The 27,751-nt window shown below is 39.8% G+C and overlaps 4 protein-coding genes across 4 annotated transcripts in view; 3 read left to right on the top strand and 1 right to left on the bottom strand.

The window, feature by feature from the left end:
- Positions 1 to 27,751, bottom strand: part of LOC126559576 (COP9 signalosome complex subunit 9) — a 194,968-nt gene that overhangs the window by 98,029 nt on the left and 69,188 nt on the right. The window lies entirely within an intron of this gene.
- The window catches only part of LOC126558181 (uncharacterized), a 407,024-nt gene that overhangs the window by 342,124 nt on the left and 37,149 nt on the right, over positions 1 to 27,751 (top strand). The gene's annotated exons all lie outside the window — the stretch shown is intronic.
- Positions 849 to 6,085, top strand: LOC126557032 (uncharacterized). The gene is made up of 4 exons (XM_050212672.1): positions 849 to 863; positions 3,210 to 3,329; positions 3,403 to 5,784; positions 5,864 to 6,085. The coding sequence occupies exons 1-4, from the start codon at positions 849 to 851 to the stop codon at positions 6,083 to 6,085; spliced, it is 2,739 nt and encodes a 912-aa protein (XP_050068629.1).
- Positions 19,104 to 21,938, top strand: LOC126559288 (pro-resilin). The gene is made up of 4 exons (XM_050215420.1): positions 19,104 to 19,147; positions 20,872 to 21,069; positions 21,147 to 21,338; positions 21,407 to 21,938. The coding sequence occupies exons 1-4, from the start codon at positions 19,136 to 19,138 to the stop codon at positions 21,482 to 21,484; spliced, it is 480 nt and encodes a 159-aa protein (XP_050071377.1). The 5' UTR covers positions 19,104 to 19,135; the 3' UTR covers positions 21,485 to 21,938.

The raw sequence follows: 27,751 nt of genomic DNA, 5'->3' as shown, positions 1-27,751 counted from the left end.
TTGTGAGAGAAAGTTCAACGTCAAGCAAAATTGAGCCTCGCCACGGGTGTATGCATGAGAGAATAGTAGCATGTGTAGGGTGAGGTAGTGAGGCGCCATGGTAGAGGAGATGACCGGTTGCAGAGCTGGCTGAGATCCACCTAATGCGGCAGGCTGCAGTTCAAACCGGTGAGCGAATGTGTGCGAGTTTACGTGAAAGAAATTCCGCATAGCATGTATGTTTTGCACCCATTCAACCTGCGGATGTGTGTGGCTTTGGCGATCCGTCGGTGAAGAAAAGGAGAAGAAAACCCATTTTATAGTAAACATTTCTTTCTTTTAAACTCAGTACCGTGTTGGCGGCAAAGGTGTACGGATCGTTGCATGAAGGTGCACAGTTCATTTGGGTGTACAATGTTTGGTGGTTGTTTGAATATGTGATGCGTGGTTATTGTACTGTTTCATTCACCTGCGAGCGACGGATGCTACTACACTTTCAACAACATCAGAGTGGTGCATGTTTGTGTGATTTCATTGAATGTTTGTAAAAGACTTCGTTGCCTTTGAAGAGACGAACCCATGTGAGAAGCGTGCTGTAGTGTTTCGTGATTCATTACGTTGCAAAGTGCTTAAACGATTTTTGCCAAAAAATCTGACGACACATAGCCAAAGTTTCCTTACAGTGAATTATGAAAGAAGCAAAACAGGTGTATCTCTGTTTGAGTTAAAGTGAAAAACTGAAGCCGACAAATTACAGCGTGCAACCGTTAAGAACGTGTAGTGGTGTTTGCTTTACTGGATATCGTTACCGATCCATTCGGTAGCATCTTCATTCAGAGCGAAGGCTGTTACTGTAGGCATCATAAGACATGAGGAAGTGCATGGTAAGTGATGAACGGTGACCGCTTCCAATCATAGCTGCTTTTATGGCGCTATAACCTCAGGATGTCTTTGACCTAGGCGCCAAGTTCTTAAGCGCCTTGGCTTAGCTTTAACTGCCCAGCTGTATGTGATGTTTTCTTTCATACAGAATGCGATTCGAATGATATTGATACAGATTCCAGTTGTGTGAAATATCGGCACCGCCATCCCAATAACACCTTGCGTCTGATAACAATGATAAGTACGTGATAATGAGAATATCTATACCGGTTCACCTCTAGTGGACCTCTCATAAATATTCACTCATTTTTCATCAGCAGTCGGGATTTGATGCTACTTAGTGGACCATTCGGTATCGAGGTCATCGTTGATTTTGGACGTGAATAATAGCGAAGCAACAAACAAGAATCGGATAATAATTTTTGATTACAACGGTAACTGAACTTTTGTATGGATGCGATAATACTTATGGATGCTTCGCGATTGCACAGCCGAAAAAATCGAAAGCCTATAATTTTATGGTAGACGAAGGAGACAAACCAAGAAATGCAAAGTGCGAAGAAGAAATAGCATAATGTAGGTACAAAAAAGGAAAGAAAAGAAGCTTAGTTATGAAGCAACCAGTACACTGGTTTCGCGCTACAAATGTGCTTTTGTGATCATTTGTTGTGGTTCACGCGCAGACGATAATGCACAGCCGAATGCGAGTAACATGATGCGGACAAGAGGTGAACTCTGAAGTATTCATCACAAAGAAAAGATGCGCAATAGTTTTCAATCGAGAAGACACAAAATAGCGCCAAAAATAGTAGTTTGGCCAATGTGGTAATATCGCTGCTGACGCTTGGCGCGAGCTGTTGGCGCCAGCATAAAAACCATAGGAAAGGGTTTAACAGCTAAATTCAACAAATGTATAAATCGACAATTAAACAAAAAATCTTTACATGAACTTGCGCGTGTTACACTGGTTGCACAATAAATACAATTCCATGCAGTTGAATAGTTATTCCTCACTACGGGGGGCTGGTCCGAATGGGATTTGAACCCTGGTCCTGCCGCCCCTAAGGCTAAAAGTTATAGCTAGTTAAAGTCCACTAAAATATGTCATATTTTATTCTTTTCTTATTCCCTTGAAAAAGTAAAGAAAACCTTAAAAAGATAAAGAAATGTTAATTAGTCGCTTATTCAGCTAAAATTAAACATTTCACAATCATCTCATTGCATAGCGTGATTTCTTTCTACTTCCTTTATAAATTCACGAGATCGTTTCTGGCTTTTTGAAACTTTTGTCATGCGAGATTTTGAAATGCTTTGAAATGTTGATCTCATTGGTTCTATTGAATATTTTGAATCTATATCCAAATGATTGAGTGTATCCGGTCATAAGCCGGCTACACATCGACAACGGATGTGGAAGACGGAGAAGAACCTGTGGCCATTTAGAAAGGTTGCACAGATTGCCTGCACTTAAAGAGCGGCACTTGAAACGGAAGCAACTGTAATACAAAACCCACTGTCATGAAGGATTCGCCTTAAGGCAATTAGCAAAAGGTGCAAAAACCAGCACACGAGCTCGTGCGCATGAAAAGAAAGACAGAACATGAAAGCATTGAAATAATTAACGCTTACACTCATATGTGATCTGTAAAGAGTGATCTTTTTTAAGTTACTACTGTGGCAAGAAGTGGGACAAACGAAAAAAAAAAGACAGAATTCCTTTTCAGCAGTTTTTTTTTCGCAGGTTTGCTTTGGCTGCTTTTCGGAAATAGAAGAAAGCCACGGCTTGACCATGAGCAATGGTCGAAGTGAAATAGAAGGTCCAACATTAACAAGCTGACCTTTGTGGAGCTTGTCATGCTTAACCATTCGAAAATCTATAAGTGCCGTGTGTAGATGCCAAAAAAAGTACAAATAAACGTTTCACCACGGGTTCGTTCTTGATCTGATCGATTTGGCGTCAATGGTGTCAGGCTTTTTTTATGTTTGTTCGACATTTTGCGCAATTCATCACGGACGTACCATATGTGTTCGGTTTTTGTTATTTGTGGTTTGCATCTGCTCTGTGTTCCGAAGACCATGGGCAATGAAAGCGCGAGAAACACTGAATCCATTAGCTTTAAAAAGATGGAATCGCTTCCTTAATGGTTTGTCGGGTTTCTCGCTTTCCCTGCGTTGGCGTAAAGAACATTCGACGATTGAAGTATGGTTCTTTTGTAGGGAATATTTTTTTAATTTTTTTTTTTATTTTTTCGTCCTGGGTAGTGCCTGGCATTGTAGTTAACGGGCCGTCCTACGCAAAAACATAACACCATTTGGATATATCTAATGCTATTTATCGATTTTTTCAGCTTCTTCTGCTTCTACCCTTGACAGTCCTGGCGAGTAGATCGCCGGCTGCAGTGTTTGAAGATGTGTTTGAGTTGGGCCGACCAAATGCAGGCTTTCGGGCGACGACTGAAAGTCGGAACGTAAGATTTAGCACCGGAAGTGAATGCAAGAACCAAAAAGGATATGTTTTATTTCTTTTTCTCATTGTTCTAGGGAATGAAGGCATACTTAAGAAAAAAGTATCGCCAAATGCGAGATCCACTGCCACAGGCCTCAATGATGGCTGCTTACACTGCTGCCCACGAGCGGTACCAAAACATGGAAGAGAAACAGTACGATCGCGTACGTGTAGAAAATTTGCGCAAACTGTCATCGGTTCGCACGAAGCGCTTAGATGGACAGCCAGCAGCGGAGAAGAAGCCGAAAAGACTGGAAATAGTTCCACGGGAAATGATCAAGTTTGAGCTGTCCGATGCCATGATATTCACTCCGGACGTCGATTCGCAATCTTCAGATCAAACGAAAGCGCGCACAAAACGAGAAGAACAAGGTTCGCCATCGGTTCGCGTGGAGCCAGTTCCTCGGGAGATACTTCGATTCGAGTTGACTGATGCAATAGTATCTAGACAGAAAAGTGAAACGGTAAACGGTAGTTCGACAGTAGCTCGAAGGCATCGCCGGTCGGCCAGTCCCGATCCGCGTGATTACGTAAAATTTGAGCTGGAAGATGCCAAGCGGTCCGAACCTTACACTGGAAACAACGCAAAGGTGACAGAAAATTTGCGACATCCCTTTACGTCTTCCGACAGTTACAGGCGTGGAAAGGTGTTTGACGAAGTAGTGGAGCGTCCGCAGTCGGGCGGAAGACACTCTGAGTCTAGCAAGAAAGAGAAACGGGAGAGTGTGCAACCGTTGGAAGAAAACGAAGGAAACGATATGAACCCGGAGGAGTCTAGGCGCATTAAGATCAGAGGTAAAAAGCAGAAGCAGATTGCCAACTACGAGGATCTTCCACTTGGTGTGCAGAAGGCGATCGACATAGCGCTTAAGGAGAATGATCGCATGAATGGAAAAGGAAGAGATAGCGCACTGGAGGGTTCGGTAGTTCAATCTACTCCCAAGTACTTCTTCGGTGACAAGAAACCGAAGACAAAAAAACCGTACAGCGCTGCGACAAAAATTTCCGAACCAAAGTTTGTCCCGAGTGCTAAACTGTCCGATACTCAGCTGCCAATAGTAGAAGAGGAGTCTAACGGACAAACTGGCTTTATTCCGAGCAGGCCAATCAGCACTGATGCTGTAGTTTCGTCGGAAACGAGCGATGCAACCAAATCAAGGGGCTCTTCACTGCAGGGCATCCCGAAAGCGTGGTGGTCATACTCGGATCTGCGACGACCGAAACGATTATATCATAAGGTTCCGGTACAACCGTTGGTAATTAGTCCGCAGTACGTGAACACTTTTAAGCCGGCCAGTGAACAGCAGAGTAAGATGAACGATCTTTCGCCGGGTTACCATCCACGATCGGTTTTCTTTTCTCCGGTTACGTCTTCTAATGGAGTGGCGACTGCACACTCCGCTGATCATGAAAGTTATAAAACATCGTTATCGGATGGTCCGGAAGAAGTTGTCATAAAAGAACGGCCCAAGATACAATACGTGATAAAAGAGATACCCGTGCCGGTACAGATGAAGCAGCCTCGCACCAAGATCACGGTACAGCCTAGTATATCGATATCCTATGATAAAGATGTCACAAGTCCCGGAACGGGTGGAGGTGCTAGTGGTCAGGGATATGACAACCCGTATGGACCAATCGAGCTACAGTACGGCCACAGCCAAACGGCAAAAGAACCAGCACAGTCGTTCCAAAGCATGAAAATAGTGATACCAGACTCTAAAGAAGAGTCTCGTGAGCAGGAAAATTACTACGATAGCAAGAAGTACTCGCGGCTAATCGATACAACGCAACCCACCCCTACACAGTCTAACGAAATAGACACATCCGGGGGGAGCATTGCAGCGTTATCGGCCTTAATTGGACAGCGACCGAGTGTGCAATTGCAGGGACTAAATCAGCTACTTCACATGCCCGTACCAATGGGTGGCCATGAGAAACAGCATCGTCCTCAGGACAGCACTGCTCCAGTGACATTCCCGGAATCATCAACACCGACACCGAAGCCATCACGGCCGGGTTATCGATCGGTCCAAATCGATCATGGGCCGAAAGGAGTGTATGATGATAGCATTTATCATACGGTCCAGATGAACCCACAGCTACAGATACCGTCGAGTAAGGAATACACGCCGATCAAAGAAGATGTGTCCGACGTTTTGGACTCCGATTTTGATGGACCCACTATTGGGCCTCCCACTCACACGGCGCATGCTGTCAGATCGCATACGCCTATTCCGGCCCAAATAGTAGAACATCACGAATTTAACGAAGAGGAAGCTGGCCATGAAACAAACGCGTACCGTCACATCAACATCCACAGTACTCCAGCCCCTCCGGAGCACAGTGAATCGATAGCACATCACTATCAAGAGCAGCATCACCACCATCATCACCCTAGCAGCGATCATTATGATGTACGAATGCTAAAGTTGGCAATGGATCGGCGGTTGTTTGATTGACTTTTTAATTATTCTTTTTATGGTATTTTTGCAGGACTCGGAAGGGTATGCGTTTGGGTACAGAGTTCGAGATTTCCACACTGGAAACGACTTCGGTCACGTGCAGAACCATGACAATGGTGTTACGCGTGGAGAGTATCATATTTTACTGCCGGACGGTCGAGTGCAAAATGTGCGCTATACTGCCGATGAGAAAGGTTTCCATGCAGATGTCACATACGAAAGCGTCCATCCGGCGTCACACAGTCGAAAGTGAATCCGGTGACAAATAATAAGCCAATACTACTGATAACTAATAGATTTCGAGGGCAACGTTTATGCGAACAGCAGAAGAAGCTTCCAAACACTTCAAATCTTATGGTTTATGATTAGCAAAGCTACGGAAGCTTCGTGTGAGAGAATAAAAACAAGATTTCTCGGAGGGAAATGTACCTGTCAGTTAAACCACTTTATAAAAATCTTCACTTGCTATACACATGTATAAATTTACAGGCTATTATTAACAAGACCAGCGATGAACTTTTACAACTAACAAATGAACTAATGACTGTCGATAGGATGGCACGTGATTTACATGTAATTTTATTTATGCCATGCAATACGACACTTTTGTGCTGGCAGTAAACAAAAGCAGTGAACATTTTTCATATTGTGGATTGACAGTTTTTCTTTCATTTCTTTAGGAAAACTCTTGAAATAGTATGTTTTTCAAAGCTACCCTGGCGGGTTAATTTGTGATGAAAAGGGATGCGTGCAATACAAGAAATTTCTCTCGGTTTCATTTCTGTAGCCATGAGTGAACCAAGAATTTCTATAGAATTTTATGATTATTTTAGAGTAGAGGATCTCGATAGTTGTGTTATCGTAACGGGCGCATAGAGCAAATTTTCAGCGAGTACATGTCGTGTGCTTAGATACGCAGACGTCTAAACGATCTAACCAGTTTAGAATCATTTAGTTCAAGCCAAATGGACACTGTACCTATTTTTTTTTTTAATGTTTCTGATGTATTTTTGTACATGGTAAGCTGGATGTGTTATTCAACAATTAATAAAATTAATCATATTGATATATGTATATGGGTTAACGATTGATTCTATAGATGATTTTCCGAATTTCCGTGTAGTTGTAGTAGTATAAGTATAGAAATATAAAAGGAAGTTTTCAGAAGTTTCTCATTAGCACATCGAAACGTTGTTTGATTTAAAGGTAAATAATTAATAACTATTAACATGACACTAATAAGCAATACGGCCTGGCCGTCCTTTATGAATAAAAAAAACATGACACTAATAACTTCCACTATCGTGATATTTAAAAAAATAAAATAATAATAATCTAAACGAAGCTTGTCACTTTCAACAGCGTCCTAAAGTAGTCTTAAGAAAAATGAGTCATATGAACCAAAGCTCCAACTTCATGTTTTTAGTTGATAAATTGTCTCATTATTGATTTGACGATTTATTCTTTGCCAATAGAACATTAACTAATTTTACATCATTGTTTGCAGTAGAAATTTGTAAGTCAAATCATATTGTAAAATTATTTGCATAGAAACCTACCAAACAATGTATGCATTAAAAAATAGACTTTCCAATGACCACTTACATACATACTTATTTATTTACCCGTCAGTCGCCAAAGTCCCGTCAAAGTCTTGGCCTGCTGGAGAAATCCTAGACACCGCTCACGTCATCTATCAATCCAACGAATGACAACTACAGATAACTGGAAGAAATAAGAATAGAAAAAAGGGGGGGGGGGGGGGGGGGAAGAAATAAAAATAGAAAAATAAAAAATGGGATTCATTTCGTATTTATTCAACGTTCCGTTTGTCGTTCCGATTGATACTGATCGTCATCCTGTCTAGATCGCTCTTTTATATTGATCTTTTCGAGCGTTGTCGAACCTCCTCTCCCACAAAAGTTTATCATGAATCCTACATTTTGCTATGATGCCATATTTTAGTTTTTTCGACAGTAAGGAGTTGCTTCTTTCGGATATAAAATGATTGAATCAGAATTTTTTAATTCCTTCGTTGACCTAATTTTACCAATTCGTGTAGTCAGTTCTGCATACGCGGCTACAGTCCGAACCGAATTCGATTTCTGGTCCTGTTGTGAGGAGATCGGAGCTGCTATCGCCTCGACATGGATGGTTTTCAGACATGGTCAAGAAGATTTTTATAATAATGTTCATCTTGGTCACAATATTTACCATCGCTTAGACGGATCTTCTGCTTTCCTGGATCCATGATTAATAACGATAAAACCACCATAAAATGAAACCCTGGTTTCATGTAAGTGTAGCATTTGAGCTCACTTCACTGATGAGTAGCCAGGATCTGCACAGATACTCAATAGTTTTGCTTAGGTATATCGTTAATTTAAGTTCCTTGGCTGTTGTGACGATAGCTGCCCCAAATCAATTGATTACGCTATCATACTTTGGCTGTAGGCATTGGACATTGGTTGTAGGATCAATAGGATATGATACAGGTAAAAAATTGTAGAAATCCAGTTGAAAGCATACGTAACTTAACACAACATTAAATTTTCCCCGCCCCGCCGCCCCTTTTTAACAAATTCGAACGCAGAAATTATCTCTCCGTTCATCCAAAGCAACTGTAATAAATGGATGATCCCAAAACAGGGCATATAGAAATGTGTGTAATATTTTAAAGACTGTGAAATTCATGATGAGCAACATTGTTCGAATTGTACACAAATCACACGCTGTACAAATAGATTTACTACATTTGTCTGGTTTACGATACAATTTGTTATAATATGTTGCGAATAAATATAGCATGCAACGGCCATTTTTTATTTCAATAGAACAGTCTAGCCGTATTGCTAGATAGCGGCTCTTGATTTTTTCCATACTCAAAGTAATTCAAACCTGATGATGACTTTTCAAACCTGAGATTTTACAGTGTGTGGAAGACCATGGTACCGGCTTTTAGGTATCCCTGAAAGGCAACGTATGGTTTCATTAAAAGCACTGGCGGCAATTTGTCAGGACGTGAAGCAGTTTGGAGTTTTCGAAAATCTACAGAGAAAAAAAATGAATCTTTATTTGTACCTTACTACAGATTAAAGAATTTCTTGGTGAGATTTAGTTGACTGAATGGGCGGACGGTGCATAGCCGAAGTAGCGGCGACGATCTTCAAACGGCAGTGCTATCGTATCCAGTCTGGATCGTTTTCTCGTACGCAGATCTAACTATTTTCCATTTACGTAACCTAGTAATGACAGGTCAAAACCTCTTAAGATTCTTGAGGTACAACAACACGTAGAAGAGGAAATAAAACGAAGAATGTTGAAATAATGAAAGCGAATAAATATTCATTGACTAAAAACGTTCAAAAACATCTTCTTCTTGGATTAACGACCTTCTAGATCACGCTGACTATCCGATGGCCTACTAGACTTGCCGATACCACGCAGTTGGATAGAAAATTCTCACTATGGGAGAACGAACCAGATGAGATTTCAACCCCGGTCCTGCCGTGTGAAGATCAGGCGTTGCCTTTCCACCGGTACGCCGCCAATAAATATCATAAGAGATTATTTCTGAACACAAAAAACCATCATAACTGTTAAACGAAATTAAGCATTTGTTGGTGCTGCGAACGAATGAATCCTAAAACGATATTTGTTATATTGTAACGATATTGTCATATCTAGCGTCAACTTAAAAAAAGTTCCATGCACTACACTTACACAATTTATTTTGAACATCTGCAATACAAATGTAAACTACAATCTGTCATCGATTGTACGTGATGGATTAAATATTCAAAATTCATAAGTGGAAAAAGTAATGCGATAGCGACAAGATGATAAACATACATAATACACTGATGTAGTTGATGTTGAAAGATGTTCGTTCGATGGCCTTTGTTCGTTGGTTGATTGCGTTGATGCAACGAGCCGCATCAAACAATTGGAACGTCTTCACCGATCGATGGATTTAGCTAAGCGAGTCTGCATTTTGGTTTGGCCTAGCATGGTCAGTAAAGCGTGAAACAAACTAGCAGATTGCTTAGTATGGCGTTCTGTTCCTTGTAAGAGACAAGTGAGGCCAGCAAAGCGACGTTACAATTGTGTAAGGGTGTATATTCTTTCATCTAGCGCTTACTCCTGCCGGATCGCCCGCGTTGTGGTGTTCAGTTTCCCCGAAGGGATTGATATCTTCATTATTTTCTCGCTTCGCTTACTACTTCTCGTTGACTACCGTTTGACGAGTGTGATGCAATTTGATGTTTTTATTTATGTGATTTCAAAGGTTTACCCCGTTGTTTTGCGGGCTGGCTTAGCCTTCTCTTTTGTTCAACGGTCTCGTACCGGCACAATCAATAAGTAAATGACAGAGGACCAAGACCAAGTGTGGTATAGGGTTTCCCGAATGAATCTGGAGCTGTTGCAAATGCCAGCTGAAATAATGAAAGAAAAAAAAAGAAACTCTACAAAATGAAATTTGCCGCTCGGCAATTGTGTCGATCAGCACCTTCTTGTGGGTCTAGTTTAGATGCGTGAGAAGTGGCAGATTCCCACAAACCAGTAAAATCGGATCGACGATGGGTGCAACCCGAAAGCCAATCATGACATTTATTTCAATTGAAGTTCATTTAGTTTTCCCGTGCAGATATGACAACGGAGAACAGGAAAGAGACAACGTTACAGCCTAAGACAAAACATCGGAACCTCGGTCTACAGATGTAATACAACCTTTCAACAGATAATGAACAATAGCCACTTAAAGTCTTCCATTAAACGAAAATTGGGACTTTTACTTTTTAAATCAATTCGACTCTATTTAGCAAGTGTTTGTTGCTCTTCAAATAATACCCTTGACAGTTAACTTGAATTCTTTTGTTTTTCTTTTTCTCTAAACGATCTGATAGGTCATTCTGGACATAGAATGGATTACAAGAGTTATGTATAAAACATGATGTGGAATAGCAACAACTAAACTTAGATTTAAAACATCAGCTATCAGTTATGTAACATAAAATCGCAACGGTATTAGACAGATAATACAAAGATAGCACTAAGTTCTGAAATATTTGTACATTCAAACTGGGTAAAAGAATGACAATCGTATAATATAATAAGTAATATTTTACCCTCAAAACCTACCTCAATAACACTTAATACTTAAAATATGATGTATGAAAAATATTGTATAAAGAAGCTAAGTGTAGTACACAAATATATAATATTTGAAGATGTTAATGTTTAAAGCATAGAGATCAACAATATTTAACCTAATAATTGTTGAATATAAATTTTTTTTTTTATGTTATACTAGTTGAGGTGACGGATCGATGGTATAGGCGATAGCGGCGCCGGTCTTCAAACGGCAGGACCGGGGTTCAAATCCCATCCGGATCGTCACCCCGTAGTGAGGACTAACTATCCAACTACGTATCGACAAGTCTAGTAAGCTATTTAGATGGCCGGTGTGACCTTAGATTGTAAAGCCAAGAAGAAGAAGAAGAGGAAGAAGAAGAAGAAGCTAGACAAAGCTATGTGATTTCCATTTCAAGCTGCATAACTGGTTGACGTAAACCATTTCTTTATTTTATTGTCTCGAAAAGATAAATTTCAGCAGTCGTTCCTGGTATTCTTTATTAAATTTGCTGTAGCTAAATGGCATGGTTGGTACAATGTGATAGCGTCCTAAAACCACTATAAAACAAAGCTAACCATATCTAATATTTTAACACGCGAGTAACTAACCTATAATTTGATTCGAACGGATGGTGCGATTTTCGTTCAGCGGAAATGGGTGCAATTTATATAAACTACAGATTATGTTGCTCTCGATATGATCATCGGCGAAACGTTTTGACCATGTACAATTCAACGATCCACCGATTTATGGGTGCGAAATAGTGGCTGCATCAATACAAAAGTAAAATATTCTTCAGGTAACATCACCACACAGCACCGTTCGCACCACCCTAATGGTGTTGATTTATTGTTGTGTAGCATAGCGTTGGCAACGTTTTGTTTCAACGCTGAGGTTACATTGAGACAAGGAAGACCACTCTTCGCATATTGCAGCGAGTAGCAATGCGGCGCCATTGACCTTGTCCTCGACATGACGTGGGTTTTTGCGGTAGATGCACACAAAACCTGTCAATAGGACGGTAGCTTAGAGGAGGAAAAAAAAAACTGTTTCACCTATTTACTACAGCGATTGTTCTGTTGATTGCTAATTGTAATATGGATGAGTTACAGTGTTTGTCTGTGCGATGCTATGCTTTGTTAAATGTTGCAATCACCTTCTGACAGCACATTAATCGTAGTGCAATCGATTTTTTTTGTATTAATTGTTCTTTTGTTTACGATAGCATATAAATTACAATTTGTTGCAAATAGTGAGGAAATCAGATGTTTAAAGCTTGAAAATTTGTTTCGTTTATTTACAGATTTATAGTTTATTTGTTGAATCTCTGAGACTACATTCGACTCTCTATTTATAGGTTGTATGAAATTTTGTACGCTCATAGATGATCTTCAGTTGATTTCCTGCAAAGATCAGAACATTAAACCCTTAACTAATTGTTTGGAAAAGTTTTCTCATTCCTAATATCTTATTCATCGTTGTTATTATTCACTTGTTTGTATCATTAAACCAGAGCAAAACCTCGCGTCAAAATGAGCATTTTGACAAATAAGTCCAACTGTAAGGTATTTTCCTCGAAGAATTCCCCGGTGGGCAATTGGCTGAGCGAAAATGCCACATTCACTTCCTTACATCCTCCAATCTGGGTTGCACCACTTAGCAACTTGCTTCATATGTTGGTATGTTTCTGATCGCAAAACATCCGCTTGCGAATCACAAACATTTAAAGAAGATCATAGCTAAAGGTGTTTGCCAATAAGGCTGTGTTAGTGACTAGTGACGATCAGTGGATGCTGGCGCTTGCAGGTGGATATATGTAGGCTTGCGCATACAATCACTGCCTGCAAGCTGGTATATTCATCAACGGTTGCACGACCATGGCCCGTTCTTGCATGGCTGAGAATGTTTTGTAGCAGTCGAACTAGGAAAAATTGGCTTACCCTATAGGAGTGGCGCGCATCAAACCGTAACGAAATCATCTCCCACACTCTAAAACATCCGTGAAGATTGGTAACGTTACGAATTCTTCGTCGCTGCGGTGTGGTGGTAACCGTTGCGCAGTTCAAACTTGAGACGTTATATTTGTTAAAACATAAATATCAAGGCAAACGCTGTGTGTATTGAGGAGATGACTATTACCGACCCTCCCCGTATGGTAGATATTTAAAGCAACTTCAAAGGTGCGGCTACAGCTCCAGATTCTCTTGCTATTAATGTAGCGATGTAAAGACAACTGTTGCCTATGCTATATGAATGATGCGGCACCTAGAGCATCAAGTATGGGGCACCTGTGACAGAACAGTGTTAACGATGTGAATGTTTGATGATCCGATGACATCAGACATCAGCAAAATTCATTTCCAACCTATCGGTTTGAGAAAGCTTATAAGAATGTTTACTTAAAAACTTATTTAGTACTACTAAATGATGCAACTGCAAATCTAGTTCGAACCTTCCTTTTTCATATCGTAAGCATCTCTGGACTGAGTGAGTACTTCAATCACAAAACATTTCTTCCTCAGAATTTGTCACATTCTGGGCATGGTTGAATTGTATCCTCCCAAACATAGATCAACCATTAAAATATCTTATTTTATTTATTTGAAGTATGACGGCTTGCGCCGTATTGTCAACCATTGAAATATAACAACACGGATAATAAATGCAAGATATGCTCAAACTTAAATGATACCGGAATCAATGCCATCGCGTGATTCGCCATGCCATGCAGCGTACAGTACAGTCACTCAAAACTACTAACCGATTGTTGTGTACATCGCGTACACAATAATTAAGAAATTTCGTAAAACAAATTCTCAGTCCAGTTCATTTCTGGTGGAGTAACCGAATTGCAATGACTATCGTACCAACATGAAAAGACCAGCTCCCGGAATTTGGCATGGCTATGGCTATTACGTACGTACATTAAACTTATGATCGATTCATTATAAGTTTTCTTCCCAATGAATGGTTTAGTCTCCCGTCGATACGCTCGACTGCAAGGTATTCCAATTACCGTAATAGTTGATTTTGCTTGCACTCATCTTTCGTTTCTCATGCTGCGACTCGGTGCGGTTTATTGGCAAGGAAAAGGCGACTTGTCAGCTGCGCGTCACTGCTACACCGACGCTCTCAGCGGCATTACAAATATCACTACAAGTGAACGATTACAATCGCGTTTGCTAAACAAACCGAACAGTGAATAACTTAACGCGTTAGTTTTGCTCAATAGAGCCAAGCAACATCGACGCTTTAACTACGACATTTGGAGAGCGACTCAAAACTGGAACACAACACGTAAAAGTATAGCCCGCGATGGACTTGCAGGTATCGGTCAGAAACAAGCGAGAAGAAAACACAAATGATTGCTCAATTTCTCTACGCAAATCAGACGAAGAATCTTCCCATTAGCTTTATGGTGTTCTTCGCAGTGTGGTTTAAATGTTTGGAGGCTTCGCTTCGGATTGCATAACAAGCTTAAACGATCGTGGCCGAAAGTGATGGAGACGAAAGCCGGCTCACTTTTCCCCGCTCCGATAAATGCTATGTGTATGTACTTTTTTTTTACAGCCATAGCCGTGTAACCTCCTACATGTAAGATTCACGCGTACTTTCATTTGCCTGTGCAATATGATGCAAATAAATATTTAAAAAAAAAAACTTTGGTGTTTGGAATAGTTTGGGTTTTTCTTTTGATAACGAACGGCAACGTATTGAAGGTTTTTATATAAAAATGTGTAAGGCTGTATTTTTAGACGAATTTTCAACAATGTACGGAAATGATTGAAAAATGTGTGTCTTTTTATATGAACTAACGTTAACAATATTTTTTAAATAAGGTCAGTTATCAAGCTTTTTTAAACTACTTTTGACATAAACGGAAAAAATAAAACTAACCGATCGTTATCGCTTTAAAACAAGAACACTTCGCAACATTAGCTGTACGCATGATCTCCGGCAAAATCGGCAAAATGTTTAAACGGCATAATTTAAATGGCCGAACCAATGTTATTCAACAACAAGAGCAAACTTCTAGATTGTGCGTAGAGTAGGTGAATTTGGTTAATTCGATTGGAGAATTAGCAACAGGTTGCTCCGGTGGCTTTCGTTTTGGTAGGTATTTCGAATTCACCATCACCACCAGTATTGGTTGAGATCGAGAAGAAGATCGGAGCATTCGATGTGCTAGGTTACGCGACAAGTATGATTAATGCTCGCGGTACTGTTACCAAGTCACCAGATAATTAGAGAGCAGTGAATCTTGGAGAAACATTCACTGTCCAATGCCGGTGCCAATGTGCCATACAGCAAACCAGTACAAATTGGCGTCGGATTTTGCAGATTCGTTCTCAATCGCATGCCACACATTGCGCAGCGGCGCCTTGTATCTTGAACGTGATGAGCACACACTTTATGCAGAGAAGATCAAGGTCGAACGGATAGATGCAGCAAAAACTGTGGATAGCGTTGTTGGATTTGGAATTTGATATACTGTACGATGATTTAAGGTGCGAACCGTGCCAGTAAAGGTCAGGTTCGTTCACGTCGGGTTTGAATTTGAACCCAATTTTGCTTCCCGAATTACAACACTACACACAGATCAGCCGGAACCGATAGTCACAGGACAATTGGGGCCGGTCAAATAGCATCTATTTGTTTGCCCTCGGGTCAAAAGCTTCTTCAGCAGCGTATTGAATATTATCTTTCTATCACACTCAACACTCCAACCTGCAGACAATAAGCCATTTCGATGTGCCATTGAAGATGATGGCAAGCGGCTTCACCAATCCCATGGAGAATGGTTGTTAATTAATATTGTTACATTCAAACGGAAGACGCAAAAAAGACACAAAAAAACATAAGCATACTTAAAGCATAAATCTGATGTGGTCACGTGTTAATATATTGAGTTGAAGGATATTCAACACGTGCCAATAAAAAAAACATCTCGGCAATGTATTGCATGAAGCAGATTCTTGTGGCGTGCTCATAAATGGTTTCAAAAACATTATTAAGATAATTAGCAATTATAAGAGCTACAGTGTAAACAAGATAAATCCGGCACAGCAAGTTCGATACTATTCGGTACCAAATATGTTTTTTGACATTCGACAATGTAGTCGACGGTCCACAGGGGTCTAAGCAGTGAAGAGTGCATCATTGTTGCGGAGTTGTCAGGTAGAATTCAGATCCACATAATTTATGAACCACCAGTGCAGCTCAAATGTGAACTTTGTAACTTGTTATGGTAACTCTTCTACGGTATTTAAAGTTCCCTTGTTAAGACACATAAACAGATAGCTTGCAAGAAAAGAATGTTGTGCTTGATAACATTAGATGACATGATGAAATTATGTCGCGATTACTAACCACGTGCAACGAGGAGCAAGTTATCGTGCAACATGTAACGAAATCATGCACTACTCATATAAAGATCGTTATCTCGGATAACGAGTAACGGGTTAAGCTTCTATCTCTCGAAAATTAGCAACGTGAAGTGTCACATTGAGCAAATCGCCATAATGAACAATGGTCAGCTCATTATGTTAAATAACGCTTGGGCTGAATGATTTTCCTGTGAAAACCATATGCAATGATGCAAATAACGAGGAGCGTGGGAAGCAAGAAATGCATTTTGTTAAAAAAATGCAGTTTTATAAGAAGCTTTATTTAAAGAGTTTGAGTGAAATGGTGTGAAATTTTGGCCAATAGTCAACGGTGGAAATTCAATTCAGTTTTTTCGATTGTATCAAAACACCTGTCAAATTTATCATTTCCGCATAATAAATTGTCTTAATTATGAAGAAAAAACATTACAGATAGACGATTGCTGCACCAATGTTGTATGAGAATGGCAGTTTATAACGCTGACAAACGGTGGATGGTTACAGCTCGAAACCAATACGCATACAGTAGTAATATCTTCCTATTGGGGCGCTTTATTTCGATACCGGATTTTATGCTTGCATCCAATTGATGAAACATTGAACCAGTCTAGGTAACGAGCACTGGGATGAAGCACGAGACAAAGAACAATTCTATGCAACTGTCAGGTCGAAATGATGGTGCGATCAAGAAGAGGTCTGGGAACGCGCATGTTCGTTCTTCACATCTGGGTGGATATGAAGCATCTAACAGCTTTAGGCATCGTGTAGGATTGCCTCTTTAGGTAGTCACGATCTACGCTTGTTTTCATCGCTCTAAATGCCACCAAAGCTGTGCGCAGGTAAAGCGCACACCGTCCAAAAAATGTGGAACTGTTTGCTGTTGCGTTGCGATGCTGCTCCAGCAATCTATTTCGGGTCAAAATATCGTTTTTGAGTGATCGGATTATGACAGAGAATACGTTTCGTAGCTGTACACGAATGTAAGGAACAAAATAAACTGATCGTCTTGATTTCGGGACCCTTGTATAGCTTGCCACTAGCGATCATCAAGGTTCATCAGTTAAGCCGTTGTCAGCCGTTGATGATTGTTAAAAAAGAAGACTTCGATCTCCAATTACCCTTGCTTGTGAATATATTTTTTAGTACTTTCAGGTACAAATGTTAATGATTACCATTGACCTATCAACCAAACGTTAAGCAATATGGAAGTGTGTTGAAAGTACTCAAGAAACATTTATGAAGTTACGGATTCTTTCTACTTTATGCAAAGCTGCCAGAACAGAACGGTCAAGGCCGTTTAAACACTGTAACATCTTCCAACGATCACCTGCACAATATATCCATGAAAACAACGCATTTGGGATGTATAAATAGTACCATGGACAGCAACTATCGTATGCGTTACCATTAAATTTAAAGATTGCGTTTTTGGGTATTAACGATTTCTTGTGAAGACGAGCTACGATACAACTGGAATATTTTGAAAGGTGGACCGTTTCGCTTAACGGTTGATGAGATGATGCTAAATTTTGGCTATCGATATCAATGTGATCAAGGTTTTAACGTATTTTAGCACATCAAACAGCTTGATCATAATTTTAATTCTGTTCTTAAAAATGTTTATCGAAACAATAACTACTAAAACCAATAGAGATCTTCTTTTGTCGAGTCTACTTTGAAAAATAAGTTATATTTTTGGTTAATGTTATCCACGAACAATGCGCTAATTGTAATCTAAAATTCCCAACTTCACAATTTTGACTTTGAAGTATGAAACTTTTTACTGCATTGGATGTTAAACAAGGTGTTGCTGGTGGGGTTATATTGAGTGCATTTTGAAAGCATGTTGAAAGAAAACCCTTCCCCACTGAGATCATCTCCCACCTACATTGGTGGGTTCACTGCTATTCACTTGTAAAGTGTAAAGCATTTTTGCCTTCCGCTAACCAGCAAGCTCAGAGCAAACTCATCGCAGGAGAACATCTCTCTCCTGTGTATCAATGTACAGCAGATCGTGTCGGGCACCTGATGCGTCTCGCAACGTTAAAAAAAATGAGTTCTCCGATTTTCTTACGATTGCATAGTGGTAGGAACCAAGCGATGAATGGTACCGGTAGACAACGATCCTCGGCCAAGTTTTTCTCACAAAACCTATCTCATCATCTTCACAAAACGTCCGTCACTTGAATCTTGTGGTGTGGTTGTGTGCGAACAACTGCTCAACACAGATTCGGTAGAACGGGCACCTTTCACGTGTACGAATGTGCACCGCCATCAAAAGCAAAATGAGTCGGCGCTGCAAAATGGGTAGAGATGGTAGCGTAATTACTGCCATCATATTAACAGTTGGGCATCTTCAGTGGAAGATGCTACGGTTCATATTATATTGTAGAGAACCGCCACACACAGAGACAGGGATGAAAATGAGAGAGGTTTGTTGAGCTTTCTGTTTTCATTAGTTTTGGTGTTTTTTGTGAGTACAGAAACAAGCCTTCAATTCAAAACGCAAGATGCTACACCTAGGGGAGGAAAAAATGTACACACACGGTTGGGGCTAGAAAAATCAGAGGGGTAGAACTGCCCTCTCACCGGATGGATTGTTCGCATAAAGGCTGAACACAATGTAGAACCGAGCAATAGTCCATCACAGGATACGGCAGTGTATACATCCGATAAAAGGCTTGCTTGCAGTGCAGTGTGCAACATTGTTCTAGAGGTGACCGTGTGCGTTCGTCAACTAAGGTTTCATTCTTCGACCAAGTGCCACAAAACTGTCGCGATGAAGTTTCTGGTGAGTAGTGTTTTGATTAACAACAACTATCTCTGAACAACAGTGTTGATATCTGAGATAAAAGATTTGCAAAATTGTGATAGTGGTTTGCGTGGAAAATTCTATTCGGTTAAAAACAATGTGACAGTGAACTTGAGTATTCAACTTATTTGGATATTATGAAGTGGATATGATAGCTTGTGATATAGTCGTTTGTTACATTTTGAACCATCTAGTGTAATGGATGTATAACATTCGCTCATCGATATTATTCTAGAGATAGAACTTTAAAAACTAAATAAAACAACGCTTAAATTGCCCACAATGAAATTTATGTGATGCTTCAGAACGTCTTATTGCAACAAACTGACAATGAATAGGTGTACATAGTTCAGTGTTTATTAACAAGCGTCCAGAATTTTATAACAAAGCGCGTTTCGAAATACACAACAGTCTATGAAACATTAGGGTGTATCTCGAACAGTACTGTTATCTGCATTCGAACATCTACTTTTGTTTTCCTAATCCTAATCTAATAAACACACCATCTCGAGAACAGTCCACGAAGTAGAACAAAAAGAAATACTTCATTTATTTACAATTGATTATGACGGTCCAGCGCCGTATTGTCAAGAAATACTACATCTAGCACATATTATAGAGCGGCGATCGTTATTTCGCAGGTATTCCAGTACAAATCGTTTTTAAAAGTATAAATCAACTGTACATAAGTTTGCTTTTAACTGCTCTTGTTTAGCACAAAGAAATCGAAAGGATTAAAAACAGAATACTCCGATGGAAATGGTTTAATAATTGTGGGAAAAAGTTCAAATATTGCAGCCAAAATAAAATATTTTCAATGCACATACACGAGCTACTTCTTATTTTGTTACATTATGATCCATTTTCATAGAATTTGTCAAATGTAAAATGAAAAACTGTAACACTCTATTGTGTTATATACGATTGCAAAGATTTGTGTTAACGTTATTTAAAACATTAGTTTTGGTTGACAAACATAACATTAGAAATAAATAAAAACACATTCAGTGTGCCGCTTTTGTGACCTTCATTGTTTCACTTGGAATTTGTGAATTTGAAACCCCTTTTTCGCAAAATACTTAACTTCCGACTAACTTGCACAACAGGGCATCAGTGTGTTTTGCTAGTAATAACCTGAGAATGTTTAACTAACGAATCTAATTTTGAGGGCAATGCAAAATCCGTTTTTAAAATCCAACCCAAAAATAAAACATCAGACACCAAGTTATACAATCGAATTTCATACTTATTGTATTAACATCGCAGGATGTATTTTTCAGAGGCGCAGAATGTGTCTTGGATAGGATGCCAACAAATTAGCAGAATAAGTCATCGTCATTTTTTAACATGAACTAGTTGTATAGGCACACAAACGAGTACTACAAATTTCACAATATTTATAACACTTTCTGTTACACCACGTCGGTGGTGTCGGTGCAAGAATAAAAGTATCAAAATGTCCATTGATCTCAACAATAAACATGTAAAATAACAAGAGAGAGGCTGTATACAATATGTACCAAGCAAAAACAAAACAAGAAAAAAGACAATGAGTCGTGAATTTGTGTACGATAATCACATGCATTGCAATTAACCCTAGACCTTAGCTACTGCCTGTTAAGTTATGTGTTGACCCTTGACGGTTGTCAACGCTCACTCCGCAGCAATCATAAATTAATACTAAAATATCCTTCCCCCTCCAGTGCGTCGCTGTTTGCCTTGCCGTGATGTGTATTGAATCACTAGCTCAAAACAATCAATACCTGCCTCCTGACAAGGGTTATGCCTACGACAAGCCGAACCAGCCATTCCCTTCATCCCCTCAACCTCAGAATGTTCCACGACCGCAGCCCACTCCCGGTCGTCCAGCACCTTCATACGGTCCTCCCGCTCAGGACGATGTTAGCATGACGATGCACTGCACTGACGATGTTCGGATGAATAATTTATTTATTGTTTCGCAATTCTTTCTATTCAGCACCACCATGAACCTGGAATGCCTTTCGATTTCCAGTATAACGTGAATGACATTGAAACCCAAAATGATTACTCTCACAAGGCAGTAAGTGACGGCGATGTGACACGCGGCGAATACCGCGTTCAGCTTCCTGACGGACGTACGCAAGTGGTGCGTTATACTGCTGACTGGAAGAATGGCTACAATGCTGAGGTACGACTACTATGCCAACTCTGCTACTATAGAACATCGTTTAAATAATGTTAATTGTTTCTTCTTAGGTATCGTACGAAGGTGAAGCCAAATATCCAGAAGGTCCTGGACAGGGTGGTGCCAATGCAGGTGGATACAAATACTAGAGTTCGATAAATAAGAACAGTTCTTCATGGCCTATTTGCATGATGGACGTTGTTGTCTATTCTCGCGTTCGATAAGACTCGATTTTCTTCTGCATTACGGTAGAATCACCATTTTTCTATACATGTGTTTCCTTTCAAGCTGCATTGAATACGATAAGATTATAAGTAAAATAAGAGTCATTATGCAGGTAATATCCAAATGTGAATAGCCACTTACATACATTGAGCACATTACTCATTGTATGCGAGAATCAGGATATTGTTCGCATACTTGTTCATTCCTAGCTAGATGGTTGCAGAACTTACCGAAGTCATGAAATACGTACTGCATGATTCTGCATCCACCTACCGTGCGATAAATCATTAAATTAACTTACATTAACTCCAACTCAAGCCAACCTGTTGTTTAGAGACAATAACAGCGTACCCAGATTTTATTTCAACAAAGCGAAAAAATACATTTAAAACATTTGATGAACGTTTAACGAGAACAGTATGAAATTGTGCAACGAGATATCTCCGAAAATCTGTAGTGAACATGAGAACAATCGATAAGAATCCTTTACAGACATGTATTGGCGAAAGTATCAGATAAAAGGTATAATCCGCAAACATTATTTTCGCGTCGAAGAATCTCAAAATGGTAGCAGATGTGGTCGAATTCTTCATGTAGAAGAAAGACCCATTGCGCCTAGCAACACTTGCGCCTGGCCTTGCGCCTTGTCAAATTTAACGATCTTCCCGTACCGTCCCCGATAATCCGTCAATTACTTTCAAATTTTCGAGTGGTAAGTGCATGAATATCTACCGTTTTCGTTTAAGGAATTACAATGTCTCCATGCGAGCAGTAAGTTGCGGTTTGAAGGTCTAGAACTTTCACATTTTCTGTTCTTGTTTCTCGATCCAATCTAATGCGTTTATTCCTATTTCAATGTTATTAACCTAACTCTTGCGACTGCACATATTTCTTACGCATTTGAGATCATCATGGGATCATCCTTCCATTGAAATCGTTCATGGTACTTAGACAAATAATCATTGCTACCATTCGATCATGGAACGAAATATTCCTTTACGTCGTACCGCACAGTATATCTGCAAGTGAACAATTGTATCACTTTCTTCCGCTTCCCAGTGCGCTGTTACTCTGTAGTCACCGGCTGGAACAGATAACACTGCCAGCAGGTCTGCGTTCATCCAATTTAAATAATATGTTACCAGTTATTATACGATCACAAATAAGCTTACGCCCATTAAATTTAATCAGGTTGGTATCGAAATCCTCAATTATGTCATTAAAAAGTAATTACCACCCTACCATATTTAGATGATGCTGATGAACACATCCTCAATGTATGCAACACTAGTTACTTTTTGCTTTTTATTTGTGAGACAATTGTGGAAAAAGTGTTAGTTGCGATGCAGCACTCAGCTCGCAAGAGCTCCATAGCGACCGATAGATGGCGCTGTTCAGTTTGCTCGATTCGTGTACCATGGCTTAAAGAACGAAATGAAAGTAGGCGTGTTCTTAAGACCAAATCAAATAGTTTTACCCTTTCACGACGACCAGGATCGTAACCAGGATTTCCAGGCTCGACCATTACCGTGAGAACGGACAAAGAAGCGAGTTAAGGAAAATTATTGTGTTAACCGCCAACGAGGAAACAGTATGTGTACATGTTTTTCAACCAGGACATTTACTAGACAGGAGGAAAGTATACAGGATAAGTAAAACATCAGAAACCGGATTTACCAGGACAACTGGTAAAAGAACAGATTAATGAAATTAAGATTATCATAAAATATGATCAATCGTTCGGCTTTGAAGATGACTGTGTTACCCTGCCCATGGGCCATGATTCTGTTTTCACACATCTTTGTGTACATCCGCAAAATCCGGAATACAATAGAAAACAATTTTTGGGAAGGAAAGAATCTCGTCTAGTTATGACTGTATGTAAGGGTCTTTGCAAATGCCGTATTCGAGGGTGGTCAGACACTAACCATTTTGGTGAAGATAACGTCGGATTAATCGTTTCAAAATACTTCATCGGCGGCTAGTTGAATGGCTATTGCTTCGACAGAGAAGATGTAAGTATGATTAGGGACCTTTATGACACAGTGGTCGAGGCTTGAGTGAATCCCACAGCCGGCTGTGTCCTGATGAACGGAGCCGTCTGTAAAGATATGGTGAAAGTGTTTTTATTTGCTTTGCATCAAGTGAGTAACGATACTGAGCAAGTAAGTGAGTAATGAACCCTTCAAGATAAAAAATAATCTTCAAAGTCTGACAGCTATTGGATTTTAAGATGTTCGGATTGTGTTTGAATCACTATGTGTAAGCTCCTAGGTATGTACAAAGAAAAATTTCTTGCATTAAGCTGCTGTAAAGTTTGTCTTCTCACTAGGTTTTAATATCTTTTATTTTGCATGCACACCATGTGGATCGCCCTGTCGGATTATTTGTATTTTTTTCCTGGCTTAACCATATGCTGCTTTGCTAGAGTTTTTGCTAACACGTTGCTGGATTATTGGTCTATGGCTTGAAACAACTGGAGGTGAAAAATCGTTGTTCTGTGTGAAAGATGGCCTGTATCGAGGTTTTAATGAAGATCAGATATGTTGTTCTGTCATTTTACTGTATTTGCTTTTATCTTACAAACGGTACCTTTAACTTATATTTTATTTCATTTTAGGGCCTTCTTCTTATTAGTCCATCGCTGATGTAAAATTACGGAAAAACGAACAGGAAAAAGGAAAGCAAAAGAGCGTGGACATATGTGCTGGGCATTTTTGAATTATATCTATATGGTATTGGCTCTAAACCTTCTTTTGACGAAAGGTTTAATGGTTTCATCATTCAATCATGAATAAAAAATATCATTCTTATGCCTAGGAAATTCCTAGTTCTTTCCTAATTGTACTGTAAGTTACCGGCTTTGACAACGTAAGTTCTAACGTGCCGAAATGATACATCGCATCGCTGTGAATAGTATTTCATTGTCCGGTCGTTTACTCGTAGTGATGCCGCTGTTTCACTTAAACAAACCCCGTAACCAAAGGCGGATCTTCCTGTTAGCGAACTGAGCAGCCGCGTGGAGCCCCCGACTCGAATGGGTAATACATTGGTTAGTGTAAATATTGATGAGTTTACCGGCGCCTGCATGCCGCGAAAGCTGTCAGGTGCTTCAGAAGTTCTTGACGGTTTATTCTCCTAGTCGCAAGTGAAAACGGACTAAGGAAAGCAATGATAATTTCTCGAGTCTCCCTAATGTTACAACTTTTTTCAAATTCGTTAACGAAATATTCCATTCGTGAAAGTGAACGGAAAGCTCTCGACCTCGTCTTCGCTCTCTGCCTTTCACTCAACAAGTATCGCGATTGTACAAAAAAAAAGTCCCATCCCTCATGCATACTTCGGCGATCAAAAACGGGCCATCGGTTCGCCTGTCACAATTGCGATTAGCCTGGAAACATCGAAGAAATAGCGCAAATTCCTTTCTAACACTGATGATATAGAAATCAGTGGTTTGTGACTCTCCTACGTAGCAAGAGGTTGCCCTACGCAGCGATACATTAAATAATAGTGGCACCTCCAGCGATCGTCTTAGGAAATTGTAATAGCGTTTGATATGTACAGGGGCGGTCTGGTGATAGATTCGACTGCGCCGCTAGATACCACGTATATAGCACAAATCTCAGCCAAGTTGTTGCCTCTTTGTGAGGAATAACTATCCAACAACGTGGAATCAAGTCTCGTAAGCCATTTGATGGTCGGCATGACCTAGTAAACAGGTCGCTAAGCCTAGAAGAAGAAGTACAGCATTAGGATACCATCTTGTTTCACATTTTGACCACTCACTTAGATCTGAAATGTAGCAACAAGAGTATAGGAAGGTACTAACATAATAAAAGATTGGTAAGCGGCAGATTTGCATTTCCACTTTCTGCACTAAGAAACAGGAATGAAATCGTCAGTAGTGCTATAGGCCATCAGTCGAATTCGATAGACAAGTCGATTAAAGCGTTACAGGAGAATATATTTCAAATTTGAATCCTTTACATTTGATTTCTGTATTGATAAATAACTTGCTCTACGCAACATAATCCGCATATTCCACCGACAACTGCATACAAAACTCTTGAGTTCGTTGTTATTATTCATAGTACTCAGATAATTCATCATTGCTACCATTCGATCATGGAACGAAATATTCCTTTACGTCGTACTGCACAGTATATCTGCAAGTGAACAATTGTATCACTTTCTTCCGCTTCCCAGTGCGCTGTTACTCTGTAGTCACCGGCTGGAACAGATCGGGGAGACAAACGCTCATCCATTGTCCATAAAATGTCGTATGTTCTGTTCTGAAAATAAGTTTAATAATATCTCAAATATAACCAGCGATCATACGATCATTCTTAATACAATAGTATGCTAGCAAGGCTTAGGATTTGCAAGCTATACTAAACTCTTCATTTTGAACACATACTCCATGTGGGCAGGGATGTATCAGCATCGGAAGCGATTCCGCGAATATTTCGTATATATAGAGTGAAAGCGGATCGACTGGTCTATCTCGCAAAAATTTACAACCTTCTATCTTTGATTGGAACAAAAATGGCTGATACTCATTGAATTTGTAATCGATTTTGATACTAACATAACAAAAATTAATCACAAACGGAATAGTAATCGATATATTCAGCAAAGTGGGTTGGTTACGACGTAGGACGGTTTTGCAATGATGCAGTATAGTACGATTATACGGTTGATCCACACACAGTATTTTCACAAGTCGTAATTGAAACGGTCTAGAAGAGTTATCTTCGCAACCCACATCGATGTAAAAGAGAAACACTAGCCACATGATGGTGTAACAATTCCATTTTAATAGCATTTCTGTAATCAAAATCGATACTATAACAAAATGCAACACTGCGAGCAGCTGTGCGTTCACCGAAACGAAATTTAGTTGTGTTTGAGTTTGGAAAATAATGTTGTTTTAAATAAAAAGTTATCAGCCTTTTTCCGATCACAAATAAAGTTTTTTTTGTTCATATGGAACGGCCAGGCCGTACTGCTATCACAAATTAAGATACTCCCATTAAGTCCAATCAGATTGTATCGGAGTCCTTAATTGTATTACTTACATTGACATCATTAGCCTGCAGTATTTTGATGATGCTGATAACTCATCCGTGAATCCGTTGTATTTACATTTATTTTTTATTAAATTTATTCTTGGCTTGTTGACCCACCAGGTCACGCCGGCCCATCTATTGACTAGACGGGCTGATATCACGTTGCGGGATAGTCAGTCTTCACGATTGGAGATCAAGCCGGATGAGATTTATATACCGGTTCTCTCTACCATTGGGTCGAACCCGCTGTTCCGAAGGAAGGTCTATGAAACCGTCGTATCCCGAATAGCCAACATAGATTTCTAGCAAATGGTTGGTTAATTAGTAAGTTCGTATGAGTCTTGTCTGATCATCAGAAGAGTTCATATAAATAAAGATCCTGAAAACTAATCACTAATCATCGCTAACCAAAGAAAGTTTTTCTGCAAATATCACATCAAATCGCAACATCACATTCATATGAATTCACGATCAGTCCAAGAGTTCCCCAAAGACAGTGTTATGGGGACTCTAATTTGGGTGATCTTGTGCGACATCAACTGTATGAGTATGAACGATAATTGTTGTGTATTGTTTTGTATTGTTAATTAAGAATTGTCCACCATTGGTTTAACAATATTGTTAGTACTTATGAGGAAGGAAACACTTATGAGGAAGCTGGAAAACGAAGGCGTGAACGGAAAGATGTTAACGAAAGGCTAAAATCGAACAGAGCATAATTATAGTTGAAGCAACGAATGGCACTCGGGCGCCTATTGCCGTACGGCGAGTTTCTACAAAGATGAGAGGGCGTTGGCGCAATTGGTGCACGGGTAAATAAAACCCAATTGAGGACAGGAGAGGAGAAACATCACAATTATTAAGGAGCAGGGAAGCAATGATAGTGGCTTGCTCATGAAATCGGCATGTCTCTAGAGTTTCCAGACCTAATAGTTGCCAACGCATCAAATAAGGCGATGCTCTTCCGCCTTATTTGACGCGTGGAGTTCGTAGGCATTTGCAGATCCCAAAACGGACGAACAGTGAATGAAAATTTGCAGTCCAACTAGACACCCAGATCCTTTACAAGTTGGTCGAGGGTCAACGCCAGATATGAGCAAGTTGTTTGACAGACACCACATG

This window comes from Anopheles maculipalpis, chromosome 2RL, assembly GCF_943734695.1.
Source record: "Anopheles maculipalpis chromosome 2RL, idAnoMacuDA_375_x, whole genome shotgun sequence".
NCBI lineage: Eukaryota > Metazoa > Arthropoda > Insecta > Diptera > Culicidae > Anopheles > Anopheles maculipalpis.
The sequence above is the reverse complement of the archived record's forward strand: the minus strand, read 5'-3'. Positions and strand labels throughout refer to the sequence as shown.